The sequence below is a fragment of the Macaca mulatta genome, chromosome 1 (genome assembly GCF_049350105.2).
Source record: "Macaca mulatta isolate MMU2019108-1 chromosome 1, T2T-MMU8v2.0, whole genome shotgun sequence".
Taxonomy (NCBI): Eukaryota; Metazoa; Chordata; class Mammalia; order Primates; family Cercopithecidae; genus Macaca; species Macaca mulatta.
In genome coordinates, this window is record NC_133406.1 from 43,451,073 (window position 1) to 43,477,033 (window position 25,961).

General features: G+C 35.6%; 1 protein-coding gene across 3 annotated transcripts in view; it reads left to right on the forward strand.

The window, feature by feature from the left end:
- Positions 1-25,961, forward strand: part of HMCN1 (hemicentin 1) — a 455,102-nt gene that overhangs the window by 272,921 nt on the left and 156,220 nt on the right. For 2 of the 3 annotated variants that reach the window (XM_015121910.3, XM_028851450.2), the window contains exons 18-23: positions 4,545-4,823; positions 5,344-5,625; positions 6,352-6,460; positions 7,567-7,736; positions 8,936-9,096; positions 12,452-12,575. In XM_015121910.3, coding sequence (XP_014977396.3) covers positions 4,545-4,823; positions 5,344-5,625; positions 6,352-6,460; positions 7,567-7,736; positions 8,936-9,096; positions 12,452-12,575 — 1,125 coding nt within the window. The remainder of the gene's footprint in view (positions 1-4,544; positions 4,824-5,343; positions 5,626-6,351; positions 6,461-7,566; positions 7,737-8,935; positions 9,097-12,451; positions 12,576-25,961) is intronic. The other variant, XM_015121897.3, reaches the window with a different exon arrangement.

The window sequence follows — 25,961 nt, forward strand, 5'->3', positions numbered from 1 at the left end:
GTAGACCCTTTCTGATACAAATAATATTCCTTTCTAAAGCATTCACAAAATATGTGGATTTGTCTGAACCTGTGTTCTTGGTTTCATTAATATATTATCCATCTACTTAGGCTAGCCAATGATTTACACAATTTGAGCCAAAGTTTGATAGGCATTTATAGATTAACATACAATATAAATAATCTCAATCAAAATTAAAATTTAAAGCATGAGTAAAATGCTCTTTCTTAGGATTTCAAAATAGTAGCTTGAATTTGTGTTAATTAATTATGTATAGCAGGACTTGGCAAACCTTTTTTATAAAGGGCAATATAGTAAATATTTTAGGCTTTGCAGACCATTAGGCAAAATCAAGGAGATAATATAGATACTTATACAATTAGAGAGAAACATATTTCTACAAAATTGTTTGTTCGTGAAATTCCATTTATTTGATTTTTTTTTAATTATAAACTTTTCATAATACAAGTCTACTAATGAGAAAAATAGAGTTATTTTGTGGGGAAACATTTCACTTAATTGAAATTTGAAGTTAGTATTCTCTATCATCAAAATCAATTGCAAATGTTCATCTGCTACTGGTAGTTTGTTTGTTTTTTTTTTTTTTTTTTTTCCTGAGAGGGACTCTCGCTGTCACCCCGCCTGGAGTGCAGTGGCGTGATCTCGGCTCACTGCAACCTCCACCTCTTGGGTTCAAGCAATTCTCCTGCCTCAGCTTCCCGAGTAGCTGGGATTACAGGTGCCCGCCACCATGCCCAGGTAATTTTTTGCATTTTTATTAGAGATGGCATTTCACTGTGTTAGCCAGGATGGTCTCGAACTCCTGACCTTGTGATCTGCCCGCCTCAGCCTGCCAAGTGCTGGGATTACAGGTGTGAGCCATCGCGCCCAGCCTACTTTTGATTTTTAATGAGATTTTACCTATTTCATCTTTGAAAATGTCTCTTCATACAGATAAGTACTGCCTAGTACTGATATCATTTCACAGGCATATTTTAATTGTGCATATTCATTGCTTGGAAGCCATTTACAGAATGTTATTATATTCTTCTTTTGATATTTGACTGCAAATTAATAAATTCTAGGTGAAGGTTAGGTGGAAAGCCCTCATTTTCAAAGATAACTAGATTTTGAATGCGAAAATTTTCTTTGCATTTGCCTCAAGGTGTGACACCCTGCTAGAACTGTAGTTAAAGCTCAGAAAATATATCCACTACACATTTGTGGAGGAATCTAGATCTCACTTTTTGCTTGAACTTTTGGCAGCATGGAGAATGTATAAAACTGCTTGACATGTGACTAAAACAACACAATAACTACCATGGTATATATTTTGCGTATATGTACTTTTTTGGTCTGGTAATTTGGGGTTGGACTCATTTTGAAACACTATCAAGTTTACAGCAAAACCTAATTTCCAAAAGCATTCAGTATTCGATAAGAGTGTTTAAGAATGATTCTTTTTATTGAGAAAGAAGTTCAGTCTCAGCCCTGAGCTCAAAAAAAGTGCAATGAAACTTCATCACCACTAATGCATTGACCTGCTGTGTGGTAAGGCAAGTCAGGATATTCAGTTCGACTTCTGACAAAAAGTCATAGAACTGATGATGTTTATATGAGAGCAAACAAAGTATAGCATTTAACACTACTGGTTCAATGACACCTGAATCTTTTACACGAAGTGCCTGCTGGGGAATAATACAATGAAAAAACATAGATTTTTTTAAACACTTTACATTGTAATAAGCTTTGTAAACTTGTCTAAGCCTGTTTTTTGCTTCACGTATATTTTTACCAACACCAATTGTAACAAATCTTAGCAGATTCCACTTCAGGTTGTAATAAATTAGTGTTTTTTTCAACTTTTCTGAAAATATTTTTGTCTGTTGTTTCTCAGACTGCTCTAAGAGGCGAATTCTTCAGTGTATGTTTTTGTTTTTGTTTTTGTTTACACTTTCATTGGTTCCTCAAATAAACAAGAACAGGTGAGCAGTGTCAGTAACATCTGTCAACTTGTCAAAAGCCAAGAATACTATTGAGTAAAAAGTTGTCTTAAAAAAATTTGACTATTGATGTTGCTCCCAGTGTTCTCAACTCTTCAAGCAATTATTCTCACTAAGAATAATTTAACACATTCTAAGTAAGAATCTTTAACACATTTATTTTCTTTAGACACGTTTCTTTTGCCTCTGAAATCATGTCTGATTTAATTAAATCACCATTGGTAAATGGCTTTCCTTGGTTGGCTAACAAATAAGCCTCTCAGAAATTTAGTTTGGTTGTAGCCTTATTTTGGATTATTTTTGTGAAGAAATTTGCTATGATAAAACATTTCATTTTATGTTTTCTAATTTTTCAAACTCTTGATTTTTAAAATTGGGAATATTTTGATGGCTGCTTAGTCTAGTGATTATTAGAATAGGTATAGTATTACAAAATAAACACAGTATTTTGCCCTTTAATTTGATAAAATACTCCGCACTGTGCTGTGTCTTAAAAATGAGATATTTTACTATCTTCTTGTTCTGACATAAGGAGTATTCACTGGTGATAAAATTAAATAAAATATCACAGTATGGTGATATACATAGCACTAAAAATGCTATCAAGTTGTAACTATGCCACCAAAATTTACAGTAAGCTGAACAGCAGCAGAAGCAATGTGAATACCATATTGGTTTTTGCTTTAACTCTTTACTCTGCTACTGTTGAGTAAAAGCCTTAGACAATATGTAAATGAATGAATGTGACTATATCCCAGTAAAACTCTATGGACACTAAAGTTTGAGTTTCATATAATTTTCAGATGTCACAAAATGTTATTATTTTGATTTTTTTTCAACAATTAAAAAATGTAAAAGCCATTCTTAGCTTAGCATCTCCTGGCCTGTGGGCCACAGTTGACTGACCCCTGATATTTATAGTAAGCCTCCTGAGAGAAAAATGATTCTATCATCGAATTCACCTCAAAGTATAGTAGATCTTGCCTTAAGTTATGTGAAAGAAAAAAATGTGTACATGAATGTTTGTCAGTATGGACTGGTTCTAAGAATGATTACCAGAAAGTATAAAGGTACTCTACTCAGCATCCAGATCTTGTTTTCTAATATCCTTGCTTTCTAATATCCATTAAAAGGGACCAGGCTCCTTGGAGAAATAGTTAAGTCTGGAGCTAGGGCAGGGAATACACAAGATGATCCTGGAGCATGTAGTAAGGCTGGAAAGTAAGGAAGTAAGTGCAAATAATAAAACAAAATAAAATAGTGAGGGTATATTGAAGGGACTTAAGAGGCAACTGAAAGACCTCCCAATAGCCCAAACTGGATAAATAATGTAGTATTGGATGTAAACCAAGGCATATAAGTTTTTATGAGTCCATATTGATAAAAATAAGTGATTGACTCAATAAATAAAACGAGAAGAAGAGACACATCTTCATAGAGAAGAATTATAATTAAATTATGTAGGTAGTCTCCTCTCATAGAAGTAGAACATAACTCCTCACTTCATTTGTATGGGCTGGAATAAGGACTCCCTTCAAAGGAAAGAGGAGGAAAAAGAGTAACTTTACAGTAGAGAAATATGGCAAACACTACCTTAGCCAGGTTACCAAAGGTACATGCTATCAACATAACTTAGCACAGTTCTCAGTGATAAGTCATGTTGATAGCATGTACGTTTGGTAGCATATGATGAAAATGGCACTTTACCTATATGGTCTCCCTCTCAAAACCCATAATCCCAGCTTAACCATGAGAAAAACATTCTATCAAGTATGCTATTCTAAAACTTTATTAAGATTATATTGATACTCAAATTCATACACATGCCATTTGATTTCTTTTAAATTATTGCGATGATAGCATGATCCTAGAATGACCATATTCAGAATTTGCAGCAGAGACTGAGTGACTTGAGTTGTTTTTCCAGCAGTACAGCCCTTATGTAGTGTGAGAGGCCAGACATGTGGTTGCTGAATTGTAGGAGATACACATGTAGACAATTGGATGAGTAAAGTTGAGTGAATGGAGTCTTGGCAGTACCCACCACCCCCCAAAAAAGAAAAAAATAGCAAGAAGCAAATATTGAAGACTCCGCAGCTATTATGAATAGCTGGTTCTGATAGCACTTAGACCTTTAGTATTTCCTGGGGAGAGGGCATACAGTTGTACCACATGTGACATTTTTGCTCCCTTGGTCTGATTTGAAACTTGCTGTGTCTACTTTGAGTGGGGTTTTATTTTGTTTTGCTTTGTTGGTTAAACATAACTATCTTAGTTATTCTAATATGATCTCTTGAACCTAAATGACTCCCTGAAATGGAATCTGTGACTTTCTGTTTTTACTGAAATCTGAAACCCAAACGGGGAATGATAAAGATGGTTTTGACAATACAGGAAACTCATTATCAGGAGATAAACCACAGACTTCCCAATTGTCTTTAATTTACTTTAAATGCATTGTATAAACATCTATAGCATTTACGATTTTGATGAAGATGCTGAAACTTAGATGACTTGTTTTTGTTCTGAAATCCTTTGTAGTTCCACCTAGTATTAAAGGAGGAAATGTCACCTCAGACATATCAGTATTGATCAACAGCATTATTAAACTGGAATGTGAAACACGGGGACTTCCAATGCCTGCCATTACTTGGTATAAGGACGGGCAGCCAATCATGTCCAGCTCACAAGCACTTTATATTGATAAAGGACAATATCTTCATATTCCTCGAGCACAGGTCTCTGATTCAGCAATATATATGTGTCATGTAGTGAACGTTGCTGGAACTGCTGAAAAATCATTCCATGTGGATGTCTATGGTAAGGAACAACATTTGCTTTAATTATATACCTTTCTACCTATGCTTTCTAATATGCAAATATCCAATTTATTCACTAATAATCCTCGGTGGGTTTGTCTTTTTCAATATACATGGATAGGAATTGGACGAATTTGTTCCATGATTTGAAAAAATATTTTTAAAACCTAAGGTTAGCAAGAGGGTGTCCATTCATTCAACTAACCTTTGCCATGGCACTTGGAGCATCTAGACAATTTGGTTGTTACTGAAAAGGCAAAGTAGTTGTTGGGACTAAGATCATTCTCTACTATTGGTCTTTTATAAGCCAGACAGTCCAGAGTTTCCAGAATAATTAGGACAGTTACAGATTAGCTGAACCAATAAATTCTTTCCTCAATAGCTTAGAGGGAGACAGGCATACAGATAGATTTTAATGGTCAAACTTTATGAGAAAAAACAAAAACTCTTCTTTATTTCATTAGAATGTATTTTGTGACCACACAAATAATTGCCTGAAATGTTGCTATGTTTCTCCCTAGTTCCTCCAATGATTGAAGGTGACTTGGCCATGCCTTTGAATAAGCAAGTAGTTATTGCTCATTCTCTGACACTGGAATGCAAAGCTGCTGGAAACCCTTCTCCCATTCTCACCTGGTTGAAAGATGGTGTACCTGTGAAAGCTAATGACAATATCCACATAGAAGCTGGTGGGAAGAAACTCGAAATCATGAGTGCCCAAGAAATTGATCAGGGACAGTACATATGCGTGGCTACCAGTGTGGCAGGAGAAAAGGAAATCAAATATGAAGTTGATGTCTTGGGTAAATAAGGATGCCACTGCCTTGGTTCTCAGATTCATAGCAAAACCTGATTAGTTTGTTAAATGTTTTTGTTGTTCGTGCAATAATAAAACAATTAAAAGAAGGTATAGTCCTCTGTGCAACTGTGGATTGCACATTACCAAGGGGTGGATTTGTCACCAGAGTCTCAGGATCTAGAATCTTACATAAATCTTCCACTAGTTTTGATAGGTATACTTGATATTTGCAAGTGCATAGATACATTTTTACGTCTATGACAATGTCTAATCGCAGTGAGCAACAACATGGTCTTTTGCCATAAACACTGTGCCAGGTAACAGGAAACCTAGTCTCTGGGCCGTGGAAAGTCATCTTACAACCTTGAAACCCAGTATCTTTATCTATAAATTTAAGGCTTTTGAATAGATGCCCAATTTTGGGAGTTTCTTTCTCTTGTGCTTATGAAAATAAACAGTATAAAATATGAATCAACTTTATATTCACCTGGCATCAGTGGTACCATAGTACTAGATGGAGGAATAGCTATGATATGTAAAAAGTATGTTTATTGATCCTGACAAGTGTTTACTGTAAAATGTATTTAAAATGCATTTCAAGTCCCCTTCGTGTATCAAACTACTATCATACTTATCAACCTTCTGAACTGCTATGTATTATTGCTTCATGTGATGGTGTGTTTCTTGTTGTATACATTTCTTTGTGTGTTACATTCCTGTTGTTTTCTAGTGCCACCAGCTATAGAAGGAGGAGATGAAACATCTTACTTCATTGTGATGGTTAATAACTTACTGGAGCTAGATTGTCATGTGACAGGCTCTCCCCCACCAACTATCATGTAAGGGTTTTGGTATGTCTTCTAAATACCGCTTTTTGTTTTGAGTGTTTTAGAGGTATCTTGAAAGCTGTTCTGTACCATTAAAAAGGATTGTATGAAATTGTATTCTTTATATTCCTCTTTTAAGACATACTCTATCTATATACAAGGCAATGTCTACTTGATAGTCAAAAGGCACCTAAATTTACTCAGTTAGAGGAATTGCATTGTATGGACTTAGAAATTACATATTTTGAGGAATTCCATTGTATGGTCTAGAAATTACATATTTAGTTCGCAGAGACAGTCTATTAAGCAGTATTGTCAGACTCTCCTGAGGTACTGAAATGTTTGACAGACTACTAAATAAAAAGAAGTATACCAGACATATTAGGTAAACAGGGAAAGTTAACATGAGTATGTGTTTACCAATTCTTTTTTTCTTATTCTTTAATTTTCAAAGCATGTATTAAATACTTAGCTTTTGTTTCCAAGTCACAATGGGATATGCAGAAGAAGAGTTAGTCAGTGAAGGAAATGAAATATGTTCACACATGATTATAAAACTAACTGGAATGTATAGAAATGTAAAAATATAATGCTATATGATTTCAAAGTTTTGTTTACAGTTGTTTTAAGATTGTGTATGTTTTGCTGGTTATTAAACATTGAAGAGGGTAATATTTAGGAGCACTTGTCTCTTTTCTAATTAATTTGTTTTTCTAATTTTAAATTTTTTTGTACATAGTGGGTGTATATATTTATGGGTTATATGAGATATTTTGGTTCAGGTATGCATACATAAGAATCATGTCATGGTAAATGGGATATCCGTCACCTCAAGCATTTATGCGTTGTATTGCAAACAATCCAATACTTCTCCCTTTTTTGTAGCCTAAAATTAGTAGAAGAATAAAGAACTCAACACATAATTATTGGGTTCCAGCAATATGCCAACCTCTATGTTAGGCCAGGTTTCCTTTTTGTTTCTCTTTTTCATTTACAATTTATTTTACAGAGTAAGCAACTAGGAAATTAGACAAATATACAATAGAAACTTTATATATCTTCTAGGATACGATTGACTTAAAATATTTATCCAGACTTCCTTTTGCCTTTTTCTATAGGTGGCTGAAGGATGGTCAGTTAATTGATGAAAGGGATGGATTTAAGATATTGTTAAATGGACGCAAACTGGTTATTGCTCAGGCTCAAGTGTCAGACACAGGCCTTTATCGGTGCATGGCAACAAATACTGCTGGAGACCACAAGAAGGAATTTGAAGTGACTGTTCATGGTATGCTGAATGAGAGACAGGAGCTTTGCATTTTAAATTAATTTATGCATTGTTTTATTATCTAACTCAGAATTGTAGCTCAATAATGTGAATAAATCCTGAGTTGTGGAAGGTAGTGTAAAGGATATGAATTTCAGTTGTATAATGACAGATTTTTTTAGTTACTTTATTGACCCAGAGACTCAACCAAGATGTATCATGTGAACACATGCAGACAGTAGCCAAAATAATTCTGGGAAATAAATAAATAAATAAATGTAGACAGAATTTAAATGTTAGGAAGTGTGTTCTACATAGAATGCCAAGGTCTGAGGAATTAGACCAAATAAGATAGAAGAGGCATGGAACAACTTCCAAGTAAAGAGGTTATGTAAGCGTTTAAGGTTTTAGCCAAAGCAAGAGGGATGGTGAATACAGTAGTTTGCAGAAATGGTGGCTGAAGATGTAATTGAAGGATCTGAGGGACATAAGTACATTCACAAAACTGGCACATTAGGAGTATAACCATTACTCTAATGACAGAAGCAACCCTCTGCCAGGGTATTGTGTGTCTCACTTGCTGGCAGAACTTGGGAAGGGAGTACTGGAACGAGAAACTGGACAGCCACTTGGAAACCACAAGGAGTGTCTATGAATGTCAACTTTATTCTCCCTCTGTCTCTGTAGACTGCTGTTTTCTTGATTTTTAGCCCATATCCCATGATGGAATATAGATAACCCTGTTTTTCAGTCTCAGTCCCAATTCCTGAGGGAGGAAATCTGGCAGGCCCAATTTAAATAAAGTTACCACTCCACATTCAATCATCCTTGCAGGGGGCAGAGTCATGCAGTATAAATATGGCTAGAAATCCACCTTGATTTAATGAAGTTGTCCTAGAGAAAGGGAGGGTCATTATAGATTAGTAAAACCCATCAAAAGACATAAGCCAAATATACATGTGGATTACGGTAGCCATAAATACATTTTACTTATTCTTTGGAGATTTAAAAATCCATAGTTAAGAAGTAACTAATCTATAAAGTTGCTAAAAAATTAGAAATTAAATGCATGGAATGAAAGTATTTCATTGTTTGTTAAAATAGGGATTTGCTTTTTTTTTTTTTCCTGAATTTTAAGGTTTCAGGTTCTTGCATACAGATTTTTAAGTTCGACCCCACTGATTATGGTTTCATTCCCTCTCCCGCTTCCTTAAATATAGTTCCTCCAACAATCAAGTCCTCAGGCCTTTCTGAGAGAGTTGTGGTAAAATACAAGCCTGTCACCTTGCAGTGCATAGCTAATGGGATTCCAAATCCTTCCATTACATGGTTAAAAGATGACCAACCTGTGAACACTGCCCAAGGAAACCTTAAAGTAAGTGTAAGTATTACTCAGCCTAAACTGGGAAAGCTACATAGATCTTCCTGGAAATATCAAATTATTCTTTCTTAACTGTAGATTTTCCTGTTAGATTTTGCAGAAAATTTATTAAAAATATCCATTTTTCTTAGAGTTTTTAAGAATTTAACTTAATATTTTGATTTGAAGAATGGAATTAAAGACTAACAATGATACTGATTTTAAGATAGTGGTCATTATTTATACTATTTTGATTTATGCCTAATTTAGCTGTTAAAAAACCGGTGTTTCACAGATGAACGATGTTCATCACTAATAAGCCAAAAATGTTCACCATTGAGTTAAATTAAGATAAAGTCATATTTACGTAAATGTAGGTAAAATAAGTCTTGAAAAATATTTTTAGGAATTAGTTGATAAGCTTCAAGAGGTCAAAGACTCAATTTTTTAAAAAGTGAATAAGTTCACATTTTTATCCTTCATAGTGAGTATAGTCCCTGGCATATAACTGTATCTCAGTACATTTATCTCAGTTGTTAAATTAGTAGATTGATGATAGATAGATGATAGATTTCAAATCTAGATAATCTAAAGGATGCATTTGAAATAAAAATTAATAGATTTTGCTAATAGGGTCAAGTTAATTAACTAATGTGGGCTTGAATTTTACTCGTGAGTTTTCCCTAATGAGAGATATGTTATGTTCCTTTTTTAGTAGAAGTGAATACTGTAGTAGTAGTGAATATCTGTTAATTTTTAATTCCTATTCCAAATCCAATGGAAATAATCTCACATCTTTGTGCAAGTGAAAGATTCAGTTTTTAGCCTTCGGCCATAGTGAAGGTAAACAATTGTTTACCTGGGAGACAGGTATTTATTGTGTTATCATACAAAAGTAGGATTGCAAACCATAATGAATGATTTTAAGAGAAAACCTAGAGGTGTAAGAACATATCATGAGAAAAGCAAAGACTTCTAGAATGAGAAAAATTTATGGGAAAAGCCCTGAGTAGAGTTCAGAAGACTTTATAGAAGTTAAATGGGTGAATTAATGAAATAGAACTGAGTAGAGTGGTTCAAGAATATGTGCATGGGCAAACAAAGCAAAGGTGAGCATGGCACCTCTTAAGGACCAGCAAGCCAGTGGACTGAGGAAGAGACCAAGGGAGAGGTGGTATTAAAGACTGGAGACTAGGTAGGAGGCACTTAAGTACAGTTAATGATTTTTTTTTACTTTAAGGCAATGAGAGACCTTTGAAGAGTTTTAAGAGAGGAGTGACATGATCAGGTTTGCATTTTAATATAGTTTTCCAGACCCATTCCAAAGAATAAATTGGAGGAGCCAATGATAGATATGTAGAAACCAATCAGAAACTAGTTACATTTGTCTAGGAGAGAGAAAAGATAGAAATTGAGACTCATATGCTGGTCATGCAGATGAGGATACTTGGATAGATTGGTGAGGTATTTATTAGTTAAATCACTGGGGGTTGATGAAGGACTCTGTGAAAAGTGAAGGAGAGGGATGTGTCAAGGAAGACTCCTAGGATTCCAACGTATACAACTGTATGGCTAGTGTTGCCATACAGTGAGTTTAAGAGACTGGAGGGGGACAAGTGTTGCCATATAGTGAGTTTAAAAGACTGGAGGGGGACAAGTTTGAGGTGAGAAAACTGATTTGAGTTTTAGATTTTAGGTGGCTAAGGTGACTATGAGATCAACTAGTGGAGATGTCATTGAATATATGGTCTTGGAGCTCGAAGGAGAGTTCTGTCTGGACATATTGGCATATCAATGATATTTGAAACCATGGGCATGGATGAGTTAATCCAAGGAGAGAGTAAGGGGTAAGAAGAAAAAGGAGAGAGGACTGACCTAATTCAGCCTTAAAAAATTATGGCATTTAAAGACCATGTAATATAATAGTCCCGACATGAATATAAATGTATGAATGTTTGCTTAACATGTTTATAACAGTACGAATGGAGAATAGGTTAAGTGGGAGTTTACATGGGAGAGTTTGGAGAGATCATTTGGGGTCAGAATGTGGTGAGCCTGGAGGGCTGTGCTGAGTTCAGATTTCATTCTGGGAAAGGTGGAGAGCCATGAATGAACTTTGATGGGAAACTAGTTAAAGGATCAAATTTGAATTTTAAACAAATTATTCTGGCAACAATATGCAAGATAGATTAACAGTTGGGGAGGTTGGAGACACTGGAACATCAGTTAAGAAGCTATTATAATCCCACAGTGGCTGTGGAAATGGAAAACAGGTGATCTGAGAAACATATAGTGGCATAATTAATAGGATTCAAAGTAGGCTCCAAAACCTAGATGACTGGAAAAATAGTGGGTGCCATTAAACAAGACTGGGAACATGCAATCAGAAGTAGACTTCAGAAATACAAGGAAAAATATATGAGCTTAATTTTGTGCAAGTGAATTTGACGTTAAATTTGATGTACTAACCTGTTCAGCAGATTGCTGGAAGGACACATGTAGAGCTCAGGAGAGAAAGTGAGGCTATCCTGTAAATTTAGGAAGCATTAAAGTTTTTCACTGATGCCATGAGTTTAGATAAAAACTATCAGACAGCTATGTTCCTTGGGTGTGGAACAGGAAAAGGAAGCAGATTCTGGAAAGTAATCTCCTAAGAAAGTCAGAGAATTAGAACTGAGGGAATGCTTATTTTTTAACACCCAGAAGGTAGAGAGTTTCAAGGAGTTGGTAGTCAACCACTCCAAATGTTATAGATGGTGGAGGAGAGTATGAGCTTACTACCTAGGCTGATGGATATTGTGACTGGAAGTTACTAGTAACCTCTGAATAGTATGTTTCAAAGAATAACCTCTGAATCACAAGTTTCAAAATGGCAGAGACCAGTTGCAGTGGGTTTAAGAGGGAAATTGGGAAAAATAGGAAGAAATTTATCTGCATTTCCATTATCCATATTTTATAATTTTATTGTTTTTTTGGCTCTCATGACCATTTAATAAAAAGTCATTGTTTTAAAACTATTTATGAATTGTTATATAAATGTGGCCAGTTTTTTTTTTCAAATAGCTTAACTTTTCATCACATACTTCATAGTTCAGTGCTAAAGTCTTTTATTCACTATGACTATACCAGTAAGCTGGCCTTAGGTTATTTTATTTTGTGTTTTCCAGTGAATAAGAAAAGGCTTTCCAATCAAACTAATCTATTGTCTTGTGCATGATGATGTGAACTTGCTCTAGTCTATCAAGAGTTTATTAAGATATTGGCATGAAAATATTGTTAGGTATTATACATTTAAATGAAATTTTCTGTCTCAGTGAATGTTTTCAAATCCAAGTATAAACTACAAAAATCATCTGTGCTTTCTGCTCCCAATTAGATACAGTCTTCTGGTCGAGTTCTACAAATTGCCAAAACCCTGTTGGAAGATGCTGGCAGATACACATGTGTGGCTACCAATGCAGCTGGAGAAACACAACAGCACATTCAACTGCATGTTCATGGTAATGTAATTTCTACATCTTAACAAAAGAATATTTGTATCACTTTTTAAAAAATAGTGGGCTCATTTTTATTGAATTACAATATGAAAGAAACAGGTGTTTATTTTATTAGCCTGTATTAAAAAAAAAACCTAGTTTTTTTCTTACATTATTGTAATTATCATTGCTCATGTTAGGATCTTCAGTTTTCAGGTTGTCAAATAGGACATACTGGAGCTCATAATTAAATACACCATCCTGTATTTTAAGTTATCTGTATTCTGTTAACTTATAGCTTTCTACAGATAACTTTTGTTGAAAAGACAGAAGTTGGCAGCATTATTTCTTAATCTTGTCTGCGATTTTCTTGCCTGCCTATAAGAAGGATTTCGTGAGTAGAAGCCATCTTTGGCTCAGGATCTTCTCCAATGTGCTGTAATAAAAAGTCTGGGTGGCCATGGAGTAACTCAATAAAATCATAGCTTCACAGTAAACTTGAAAGACTACATAACCTTGAATATACCACTTCAGATCTCTAGAGGCTCATCAGAAAAGGCCAATAATTAGAGGCTTGAACTTTCCTAACTTAGCCAGAATATTTGCAGAAAACTGTTCAAGATTTTAATGTACACGTTATTCATTTTCTCTAATTCACATGATTTATTGTTCAGCCCTTTATTAATTTATTCATTCATATATTCACTTCACATTTACCAAGCAATTAAATGTAGAATAATGTCCTAGCACCTAGCTTAATTCCAGGTGTATAGTAGGCAGTCAAAAATATTTAACAAATAAAAGAGTAAATAGTAGGTGAATGAAAAAGTTTTCATTGGATATTGAATTCATCTAATTTGCTTCTTTGCACATTTTCTTCCATTTGAATCAACCAGTTAAAAAGATTCAAATCATCAGTTTCCTAAATGTTTCCAATAAATCAATTTATTCTTTTCCCAGTCCCTGAAATATGAATGCCTAACTTAGGGATGTCTGCATACATACCGTAACATACATAACCGCATAAACCATGTGGGTCTTTATTCTTTCACTGAATTGTTAGTTGGGAGACCAATATCTGAATGTAACCATTTTACAATTGGCTGACCTTGCTAGTGGGGTTAGGGGACAGGCTGACCCTGCTCTATTGTAAGTTGCCTTGCATTTGCTTCGTTCCCCATAAGGCCATTATCTCTTCCTAGGGCTCTTTCACAGCTGTCTCCAGCATCTACTCAGACTTACACTTCCATCTGAGAGTATGCTTGTGCGGGGGTTCTCTCTTCTTTCTTATTTCCCTACCCTGAGGCTCCTTCTCTTCTCCTTCTACAAGCTGTTTACCTTCCTTCTCCCATCAAGTTAAGTTCCTGTCTGGTCTCTGTTACTGGCTAAGAGGAAACAGTTAAGTGGGATACAATGGCATGATGCAATCATCTTACGCACTTAGGAGTCAGGCCAACTTTGGTTTAAATGCTATGCTAAACATGATACATGTTACCTTGAGTAAACTACTTAATTTCTATGAGTATCTGACTTCCATAGTGATTTTGGGGTTTAGAGATGATAGGTGTAAAACATCTCCCACTTCATAGACACTAAATAAATGGTAGCAGCTAGCTTTGCTGACTTCTACTTCTTGAGGTGTTTTTAAAAAGGAGGATGTTTTGTTCTCTAGACTGTTTTAAAATGCTTAAATGAATGCTCTATAATAGCAGCCTCCAATCTTTTTGGCACCAGGAACCAGTTTCTTGGAAGACAATTTTTCCACAGACTAGGGAGAGGGATGGTTTCAGGATTATCCAAGTGCATTACACTTATTGGGCACTTTATTTCTATTATTATTACATTGTAATATATAATGATATAATTATACAACTCACCATAATGTAGAATCAGTGGGAGCCCTGAGCTTGTTTTCCTGCAACTAGACGGTCCCATCTGGGGTGATGGGAGACAGTGACAGATCATCAGGCATTAGATTCTCATAATGAATACGCAACCCAGATTCCTTGCAGGCACGGTTGACAATAGGGTTCGTACTCCTATGAGAATCTAGTGCTGCTGCTGATCTGACAGGAGGCAGCACTCAGGTGGTAATGCTTGCTCTCCTGCCACTCACCTCCTGCTATGTAGCCCAGTACCTAACAGACCATCAACTGGTATCAGTCTGTGGCCCAGGGCTGGGGACCCCTGCTGTATAATAAAGAATAGAGTGTATGTCTCCAGTCCTGGAAGAATCTGCCTAGAACAGATGCTCTAAAATTTCAATATTCTTAAAAGACATGCGAGTTACATATTAAAAATACAGCTTCCTAGGCCTAGTCCCAGATCTCCTGAAACAGCACCTCTAATATAGGTGGTCTGTGAGCCAGTATTTGGAAAAACATTGGCCTAGACACTAAAGACAGTCCTAAAGACTTGCCAGTATAGTCAAGACTGACTGAAAACCAGCGTCTGTGAGAGAAATCAAGTATCCCATCAAATAAAGAGCAACAACAGAAGAGAAAAAGCATAATTGATACCTAAGAAGGCACAAGTCTGTAAACTTGAATATTATAACAAAATGTTGGTTGACAGAGATGCAATTAGGGTGCACATCTACATGGAAAATCATCAAAGAGAAGGGGGCAGACTGGTAAACATATGAGTTAATGCAAAAAGAAAGAAGCAGAACGTTAGTCATTTTAAGAGCTTATTAAAAATTGCTTAATCAGAGGGAGAATATAAAACTACCTTCCTGATACAAATCACAGGATAGAGGTAAGGTATGGTGGTAGCTTAAAACATTTCAACTAATATGATCATGGCTTGTGTACATAACAGTTCATCTCCCTGAAGGGAGAATAAATGCTGAAGTGCACTTCTAATCTTATACTAATTGTGATCAGCCTGGAAAAAAGCAGTTGACTGAGTGCATGTGATGGGAATCTAGAAATCTAGACAGAAAACTGGCATTTTGACATTCGTGACAATAACATCACATTGGACACATAAGGCTGCAAACCTGACTCTGTCCTCTTTAATACTTGTATTAATGACTTTACTGATAACTGGAAATGTTAAAAAATGTAGGAATTTCTAAGAGACTGGTTGATGATAGACTTCAAAAAGACCTCAGTGGTTAAAATGACAAGTTAATATAATGTGGAAAACTATGCACGAATGGGATGTGAAAAGCATGGCTTAAAAGACACCATGCATTGAAGTACTTGAGTATTTGAATTTGGATTTGGTTTGTTCCAATTACTGTAGATATGACAATTTAGTTTCATAAAAAAGTTAATGAAACTTAGCAGTCAATAGCAGAAGTTACAGTAGGAGGAAGAGGAGAGGAACTAGCCCCATTAATACTCTTGCTCTTTGAATGCTCCCAAAGTATTGCATACAATTCTTATTCTATGTATTTAAAAAGGCATTACAAAACCTATAGGGAAGCAATCCTCATTTAATTAGGTTCAGTTATTAATTTATCAGCCATCCCTATAGTTACTTTTTAAGTTAGAATTTTTTGTTTTTATTTTTGTTTTTAGAGACAAAGTCTCACTCTGTCACCCAAGTTGGAGTGCAGTGACATGATCGTGGCTCATTACAGCCTGAATCTCCCTGGGCTCAGGTGATCTTCCCACCTCAGACTCCCTAGTAAGGAGGACTACAAGCAAATGCCGCCACGCCTGGCTAACTTTTGTACTTTTTGTAGAGATGGGATTTCACCATGTTGCCCAGGCTGGTCTTGAACTCCTGGGCTCAAGACGTCTGCCGACCTCGGCCTTCCAAAGTGTTGGGATTACAGGTGTGAGCCACCATGCCCAGCCCAGGTGTTTTTTTTTAATCCCAATCTTTATTGAAGGGTAACAGATTCAGCAAATGTTCATTTACTACAGTTGTCATCCAGAAATGTCTAATCCTAAAATATTCAGTGTTTCAATTGTTTAACGTTTTCCTTTCTTATAAAAATATCTTAGATACTACCATTCTTCTTAATCATAGCAAAAGTTGTTTCTAAAAGCTATAGTAAGGGTGCCTGGTCTCCTGGACTAGGAGACCACGTCATGATCAAGAGAAGAGGAACATTCTCATGGGGTTTTCCAGGAGGGGGTGTTCTGTCATTTATAAAGGGCAGGAGCCCTCAGTAGGTGGTCTTTTGAATCATCAAAGTTTAATAATTCTGGAAGTTTTTATTCCCTAGACCAAACTATGAAATTATATCTAAACCTCATTTATTTGCCAAGTGCGACAGATGTTTCCACAAACAAATGATTATTTGGAGTCTAATAGTCCAAGCATTCATTTTATCTGCACACAATTATTTCCCAGGAAAAAAATCAACCAAGGTGAAGCACCAGAAAAAGTAAAATATTGTTGCTTCAAATTTCCTTTTCTATATTGCCAGTTAATAACTGCAGGATAAAAACACACATTCCTCATCTGTAAAATGGGAAGGATAGAGAGAGTGCACCACAGTTATGGAGGTTATGTGAGGATCAGATGAAAGATTACATGTGAAAATCTTAGCCTGGTGCCTGGTTCCTAGTCAGCATCTGTAAATGACAGCATAAAGGCTGTCTGGCAAAACACATATTTGATTTCTGGCCCTTCTCACTGCACCATTTTGATAAATATCTGTAAAGTCCCTCCTGCCTTTACTCTTGGCCAGGAATTCTCTTGGGTCTGTATTAGTTGTCTGGTAAAAACATTAGTAGAGCACCGCTTATTTTTATTTTATTTTTTTAAAAAGTATTTGCTTGGCTAACATCTGCTAACACCCACTCAAAAATGGTTCCTCTATCGTTTCTGTGTTTTGTTTAATAGCTCAAATGTAGCTTAAAGGAGACTTGGGATTGTTGTAGGGAACCTTTTTCTTTTTTCATGGATAACTTTAGTTCAGGACTCTATGATTTTCTTGGTATAGATTAATTGATTCCTCCCTATTTCATAATTTCACTAGATAGAGAATATTAACTCACCAAAATTACATTTAGATCACTTATATACTACCTGAAATTTAACCAGGATTTGAAAGACTCTATTCATGACCTGAGTGATTGAAGGAATAGGCAAAATCTAGCACACAATGTGTCAAGAAGAAGGTATTGTAGTTTCACCATGATATGTACATGTGGCTTTTGGAAAAAGGAAAAAATACCCAGCAAATTGAATGGAATTCAACCTTCTTCTTGGAGAATGCCGACATCTTATTATTAAAATAAGATCATAAGATATTGTTACCTTATTGCTACTCTATCTAGAACAGTGTTTTCCTAAATTTCAAGACTATGCATTTCAATGCTAGAAGGGAGCAATGGAATTTATATTTGTATTTACTTTTTTTTTTGTTTTGTTCCAAACATTTATTTATACATAGACACTTCCAAAATAGTTTTAAGATAAATGAATAATTTTTTTATTATTATTTTTATTTATTTATTATTATTATTATACTTTAAGTTCTAGGGTACATGTGCATAACGTGCAGGTTTGTTACATATGTATACTTGTGTCATGTTGCTGTGCTGCACCCATCAACTCGTCAGCACCCATCAACTCATCATTTACATCAGGTATAACTCCCAATGCAATCCCTCCCCCCTCCCCCCTCCCCATGATAGGCCCCGGTGTGTGATATTCCCCTTCCCGAGTCCAAGTGATCTCATTGTTCAGTTCCCACCTATGAGTGAGAACATGCGGTGTTTGGTTTTGTGTTCTTGTGATAGTTTGCTAAGAATGATGGTTTCCAGCTGCATCCATGTCCCTACAAAGGACACAAATTCATCCTTTTTTATGGCTGCATAGTATTCCATGGTGTATATGTGCCACATTTTCTTAATCCAATCTGTCACTGATGGACATTTGGGTTGATTCCAAGTCTTTGCTATTGTGAATAGTGCCGCAATGAACATACGTGTGCATGTGTCTTTATAGCAGCATGATTTATAATCCTTTGGGTATATACCCAGTAATGGGATGGCTGGGTCATATGGTACATCTAGTTCTAGATCCTTGAGGAATTGCCATACTGTTTTCCATAATGGTTGAACTAGTTTACAATCCCACCAACAGTGTAAAAGTGTTCCTATTTCTCCACATCCTCTCCAGCACCTGTTGTTTCCTGACTTTTTAATGATTGCCATTCTAACTGGTGTGAGATGGTATCTCATTGTGGTTTTGATTTGCATTTCTCTGATGGCCAGTGATGATGAGCATTTTTTCATGTGTCTGTTGGCTGTATGAATGTCTTCTTTTGAGAAATGTCTGTTCATATCCTTTGCCCACTTTTTGATGGGGTTGTTTGTTTTGTTCTTGTAAATTTGTTTGAGTTCTTTGTAGGTTCTGGATATTAGCCCTTTGTCAGATGAGTAGATTGCAAAAATTTTCTCCCATTCTGTAGGTTGCCTGTTCACTCTGATGGTAGTTTCTTTTGCTGTGCAGAAGCTCTTTAGTTTAATGAGATCCCATTTGTCAATTTTGGCTTTTTCTGCCGTTGCTTTTGGTGTTTCAGACATGAAGCCTTTGCCCATGCCTATGTCCTGAATGGTACTACCTAGGTTTTCCTCTAGGGTTTTTATGGTATTAAGTCTAACATTTAAGTCTCTAATCCATCTTGAATTAATTTTCGTATAAGGAGTAAGGAAAGGATCCAGTTTCAGCTTTCTACTTATGGCTAGCCAATTTTCCCAGCACCATTTATTAAATAGGGAATCCTTTCCCCATTTCTTGTTTCTCTCAGGTTTGTCAAAGATCAGATGGCTGTAGATGTGTGGTATTATTTCTGAGGACTCTGTTCTGTTCCATTGGTCTATATCTCTGTTTTGGTACCAGTACCATGCTGTTTTGGTTACTGTAGCCTTGTAGTATAGTTTGAAGTCAAAACAAAAATACAACATACCAGAATCTCTGGGACACATTTAAAGCAGTGTGTAGAGGGAAATTTATAGCACTAAGTGCCCACAAGAGAAAGCAGGAAAGATCTACAATTGACACTCTAACATCACAATTAAAAGAACTAGAGAAGCAAGAGCAAACGCATTCAAAAGCTAGCAGAAGGCAAGAAATAACTAAGATCAGAGCAGAACTGAAGGAGATAGAGACACAAAAAACCCTCCAAAAAATCAATGAATCCAGGAGTTGGTTTTTTGAAAAGATCAACAAAATTGACAGACCACTAGCAAGACTAATAAAGAAGAAAAGAGAGAAGAATCAAATAGACGCAATAAAAAATGATAGAGGATATCACCACCGACCCCACAGAAATACAAACTAACATCAGAGAATACTATAAACACCTCTACGCAAATAAACTAGAAAATCTAGAAGAAATGGATAATTTCCTGGATACTTACACTCTTCCAAGACTAAACCAGGAAGAAGTTGAATCCCTGAATAGACCAATAGCAGGCTCTGAAATTGAGGCAATAATTAATAGCCTACCAATGAAAAAAAGTCCAGGACCAGATGGATTCACAGCTGAATTCTACCAGAGGTACAAGGAGGAGCTGGTACCATTCCTTCTGAAACTATTCCAATCAATAGAAAAAGAGGGAATCCTCCCTAACTCATTTTATGAAGCCAACATCATCCTGATACCAAAGCCTGGCAGAGACACAACAAAAAAAGAGAATTTTAGACCAATCTCCCTGATGAACATCGATGCAAAAATCCTCAATAAAATACTAGCAAACCGGATTCAGCAGCACATCAAAAAGCTTATCCACCATGATCAAGTGGGCTTCATCCCTGGGATGCAAGGCTGGTTCAACATTCGCAAATCAATAAACATAATCTAGCATATAAACAGAACCAAAGACAAGAACCACATGATTATCTCAATAGATGCAGAAAAGGCTTTTGACAAAATTCAACAGCCCTTCATGCTAAAAACGCTCAATAAATTCGGTATTGATGGAACGTACCTCAAAATAATAAGAGCTATTTATGACAAACCCACAGCCAATATCATACTGAATGGGCAAAAACTGGAAAAATTCCCTTTGAAAACTGGCACAAGACAGGGATGCCCTCTCTCACCACTCCTATTCAACATAGTGTTGGAAGTTCTGGCTAGGGCAATCAGGCAAGAGAAAGAAATCAAGGGTATTCAGTTAGGAAAAGAAAAAGTCAAATTGTCCCTCTTTGCAGATGACATGATTGTATATTTAGAAAACCCCATTGTCTCAGCCCAAAATCTCCTTAAGCTGATAAGCAACTTCAGCAAAGTCTCAGGATACAAAATTAATGTGCAAAAATCACAAGCATTCGTATACACCAGTAACAGACAAACAGAGAGCCAAATCATGAATGAACTTCCATTCACAATTGCTTCGAAGAGACTAAAATATCTAGGAATCCAACTTGCAAGGGATGTAAAGGACCTCTTCAAGGACAACTACAAACGACTGCTCAGTGAAATAAAAGAGGACACAAACAAATGGAAGAACATACCATGCTCATGGATAGGAAGAATCAATATCGTGAAAATGGCCATACTGCCCAAGGTTATTTATAGATTCAATGCCATCCCCATCAAGCTACCAATGAGTTTCTTCACAGAATTGGAAAAAACTGCTTTAAAGTTCATATGGAACCAAAAAAGAGCCCGCATCTCCAAGACAATCCTAAGTCAAAAGAACAAAGCTGGAGGCATCACGCTACCTGTATTTACTTTTAACCTCAAAATGAGAAATCAGGCTATACCCAAAGAGCTTCTCTGTACAAGGCCTTTAGTCATTAGCTTTCCTCTTTTAGTTACTGAATTATGTTTTGACATTTCTAAAGCATATATATTTTTTTTGAGACGGAGTCTCACACTGTTGCCTGGGCTGGAGTATAATGGCGCGATCTTGGCTCACTAGAACTTCCACCTCCCGGGTTCAAGTGATTCTCCTGCCTCAGCCTCCTGAGTAGCTGGGGTTATGGGCACTCGCCACCACTCCTGGCTAATTTTTTGTCTTTTTAGTAGAGATGGGGTTTCACTATGTTGGCCAGGCTGGTCTCGAACTCCTGACCTCATGATCCATCCACCTCGGCCTTCCAAAGTTCTGGGATTACAGGCGTGAGCCACTGCACCTGGCCTAAAGCGTGTGTTTCATATGGAAACTACCTTGAGGGCATCTGAAACAATTAGCGAAGATAACATCTTTATGTTTGCTATATCTGGCTGTGAAGACTTAATAGAAGCCTTTTAGAAGAAAAAAATGCCTAGCAATAATTTTTATCTCTAATTATTTGGAGTAGAAAAGCAATTGGCTTATTTTTTTTCAACCCTCTGAGGCTATAAATTAAAATCATGTTGAAATACAATGAGCGTCAAATCAGACTATCTGATTTATTATGAGATTTTTGTAGGTCAGTTATGGGTGCTTCTCGATCCCAATTGTTTCTTGAGTTGCACATTAAAAATTCTGAGCTCGTTATTCACAAAGAGATCACAGATATAATTCACACACTAGAAAAGTCATCCTTTTAGAGTATACAATTCAGTCAATTTCAGTAGTTTGCATCTTTCTAAGATTGTTTTTGTTTTATCTAAGTTATCTAATTTGTCGGCATACAACTGTTTGTAATCTTTTCCTACAGTTTTTTTTTTAATTATTATTTTTGTAAGATTGGTAGTAACGATCCCTCTTTCATTTCTGTTTATAGTAATTAGGTCTTCTCGCTTTTGTTTTTCTTAGTCAGTATAGCTGAAATCTTTTTGATTTTGTTGATCTTTTCCAAGAATCAGCTTTTGGTTTTGATAATTTTCTCTATTGTTTTTCTATTCTCTATTTAATTTGTATATGCTCTAATTTTTTGTTTGTTTGTTTTTTCCTTTTGCTTACTTAGGGTAGAGTTTACTCTTCTTTTTTCCTGGTTTTAAGGTAGAATGTTAGGTTATCAATTTGAGATCTTATTTTTTAATATGCATGTTTGCAGCTACAAATCAGTCTAAGCTCTTCTTTATGTACATCCCACAAGTTCTGGCATGTTGTTTTTGTTTTCATTCCTCTCAAAATGTTATCTATCATGTGATTTCTTCTTTAACCAATAGTTATTTAGGAGTGTGATACTTCATTTTCACATATTTGTGAAGTTCCCAAATTTTGTTTTATTATTGGTTCCTAAATTTCACTGTGCTGGAGAACATATACTGTAAGATTATAGTCCTTTTAAATGTATCAAGAGTTGCCTTATAGTCTTACATATAGTCTATCTTTGACAATAGGACATGTGGACTTGAGAAGAATGTGTTTTCTGGTGGAGTAGTCTATGTGTGCCAGTTGCATTATAGGTTGTACAAGTCTTCTATCTTTTTATTGATTTTCTGTGTAGTTGTTGTATCCACTATGGCAAGTGGGATATCGAAGTCTCTAACTTTTGTTGTTGTATTGTCTGTTTCTCCCTTTGAGTTTGTCCATTTTTGTTCCATGTATATTGGGGATCTGTTGTTATGTACATATATATTTATAATTGGTATATCCTGATGAATTAACCTTTTGTATTATTGTTTTTAAAGTCCTACTTTGTTGCCAGTAACAGTTTTTGTTGAAGTCTATTTTGTGTGATGTTAGTATAGCCCCTTCAGTTCTTTTCCCATTACTGTTTGCATCATATATTGTTTTCCATCTTTTTACTTTCAATTTATTTGTCTTCAAATCTAAAGTGTGCTATTATAAGCAACATACAGTTGGAATTTTTAAAAAATCCATTCTGCCAATCTCTGCCTTTTGATTGGAGCATTTAATCCATTTATATTTAATTTAACTACTGATGTGGTAGAGTTTATATCTGTCATTGGTTATACATTTCAATATTTATTATGTCATTTTTTGTTTTTCTCTTTCTCCATTGCTGACATTTTCTTGGGTGCCATTTTATTTACCTCATTGATTCTTTTACTTTTTTTGAGTTTTATTTTTAGTAGTTTTCCTGAGTATTATAATTAGAATCTTAATTAATATAGTATTTGGATACTTCAATAGTATACAAAAATTTTGTTCCTAATTAGCTCTCTCTGTTTCCCCTCTTTTATGCCATTATTATTAAACAAATTACATTTTAAAGTGCCCATTATTGCTTTATATTATCATCTTTTAAATCAATAGGAGAAAAAATGAGTTATGAGCAAAATATACAGTTTTTTACATCTTACACATTTACCTATGTAGTTACCTCTACCAGTGAACTTTATTCTTTTGTGTATACTAGATTTATTGTTTCATTTCAACTTGAAGAACTCCTTTTAGTATTCCTCACAGAACAGTGGTCTAGCAATGAATTCTAGAAAGAATTCAATTTTTGTTCTAGAAATATCTTAATTTCTTCTTAATTTTAAAAGACAGATTTTCTGCATATGAAATTCTTGATTGGTCATCATTTTCTTTCAGCACTTTGGCTATGTCATCCTACTACCTTCTGGCCTTTGTCTTTTTTGATGAGAAATTGGCTGTTGGTTGTATTGAGGATCTTTGCACATAAGTCACTTCTCTCTTACTGCTTTCAAGATTCTTAGCTGTTGGTTTTAAACAGTTTGGTTTTGATGTCTTGGTGGGGACTTCTTTGAGTTTATCTAACTTAGAAATTTTTAAACTTCTTAGATATATAGCTTGATGCTTTTCTTCAAATTTGGGAATGTTTCAGTTATTACCTTTTAAGGCATTCTTTCTGTACCTTTCTCTTTCCTCTCTCCTCTGGTACTCACATTATGTTTGATGGTGTTTCCACAAGTCGTAGAGGCTCTATTCACTTTTCTTTCTTCTTTTTTCTTTGATTCTAAAATTGGATTATCTCAACTGATCAATCTTCAAATTTGTTGATTTCTTTCTTCTTCCAGCTTCCAGCTTTCTTCTTCCCGGTGTTGAGTCTTTATTACACTTTAGAATCTTTATTTGGCTTTTAAAAGTAATTTCTGTCTCTTGATTAATATCTATATTTAATGATAATTCAGCTACTTTTCTTTGGTTCTTTATACATGGTTTCCTGTAATTCTTGGAACATTCAGTCATCCCTCAATATCCACAGGGGATTGATTCTAGGACCCCACATGGATACCAAAATTTGTTGATGCTCAAGTTCCTTATATTAAATTGTATAGTTCTGACAAAGGGCTAATATCCAGAACCTACAAAGAACTCAAACAAATTTACAAGAAAAAAACAAACAACCCCATCAAAAAGTGGGCAAAGGAAATGCAAATCAAAATCAAAATGAGATACCATCTCACACCAGTTAGAATGGCAATCATTAAAAAATCAGGAAACAACAGGTGCTGGAGAGCATGTGGAGAAATAGGAACACTTTTACACTGTTGGTGGGACTGTAAACTAGTTCAACTATTGTGGAAAACAATGTGGCGATTCCTCAAGAATCTAGAACTAGAAATACCATTTGACCCAGCCATCCCATTACTGGGTATATACCCAAAGGATTATAAATCATGCTGCTATAAAGACACATGCGCACGTATGTTTATTGCAGCACTATTCACAACAGCAAAGACTTGGAATCAACCCAAGTGTCCATCAGTGGCAGACTGGATTAAGAAAATGTGGCACATATACACCATGGAATACTATGCAGCCATAAAAAAGGATGAGTTTGTGTCCTTTGTAGGGACATGGATGCAGCTGGAAGCCATCATTCTCAGCAAACTATTGCAAGAACAGAAAACCAAACACCGCATGTTCTCACTCATAGGTGGGAATTGAACAATGAGATCACTTGGACACAGGAAGGGGAACATCACACACTGGGGCCTATTGTGGGGAGTGGGGAGGGGAGAGGGATAGCATTAGGAGATATACCTAATGTAAATGACAAGTTAATGGGTGCAGCACACCAATATGGCACATGTATACATATGTAACAAACCTGCACATTGTGCACATGTACCCTAGAACTGAAAGTATAGTAGTAATAATAATAATAATAATAATAATAATAATAATAATAAAAAGCAGCACATCTAAAAAAATTTGTATAGTATTTGTTGCAAAAATAATAAATGGGACCAATTAAATCTAAAACCTTCTGCATAACAAAAGAAATAATCAGCAGAGTTAACAGACAACCCACAGAGTGGGAAAAAATTTTAGCAAACTATGCATCTGGCAAAGGACCAGTATTTAGAATTTACAAGGAACTCAAATAGATCAGCAAGAAAAAAGAAATAATCCTGTCAAAAAGTGGTCAAAGGATATGAATAGACAACAAAGATATACAGGCAGCCAACCATTTTTAATATATGAAAAAAAGCTCGACATCACTCATCATTAGGGAAATGCAAATTGAAACCACAATGAGATACCACCTTACTCCTGCAAGAGTGGCTGATATGGTTTCACTGTGTACCCACCCAAATCTCACCCTGAATCATAGTTCCCATAATTTCTATGTGTTGTGGGAGGGACCCAATGGGAGGTAATTGAATCATGGGAGTAA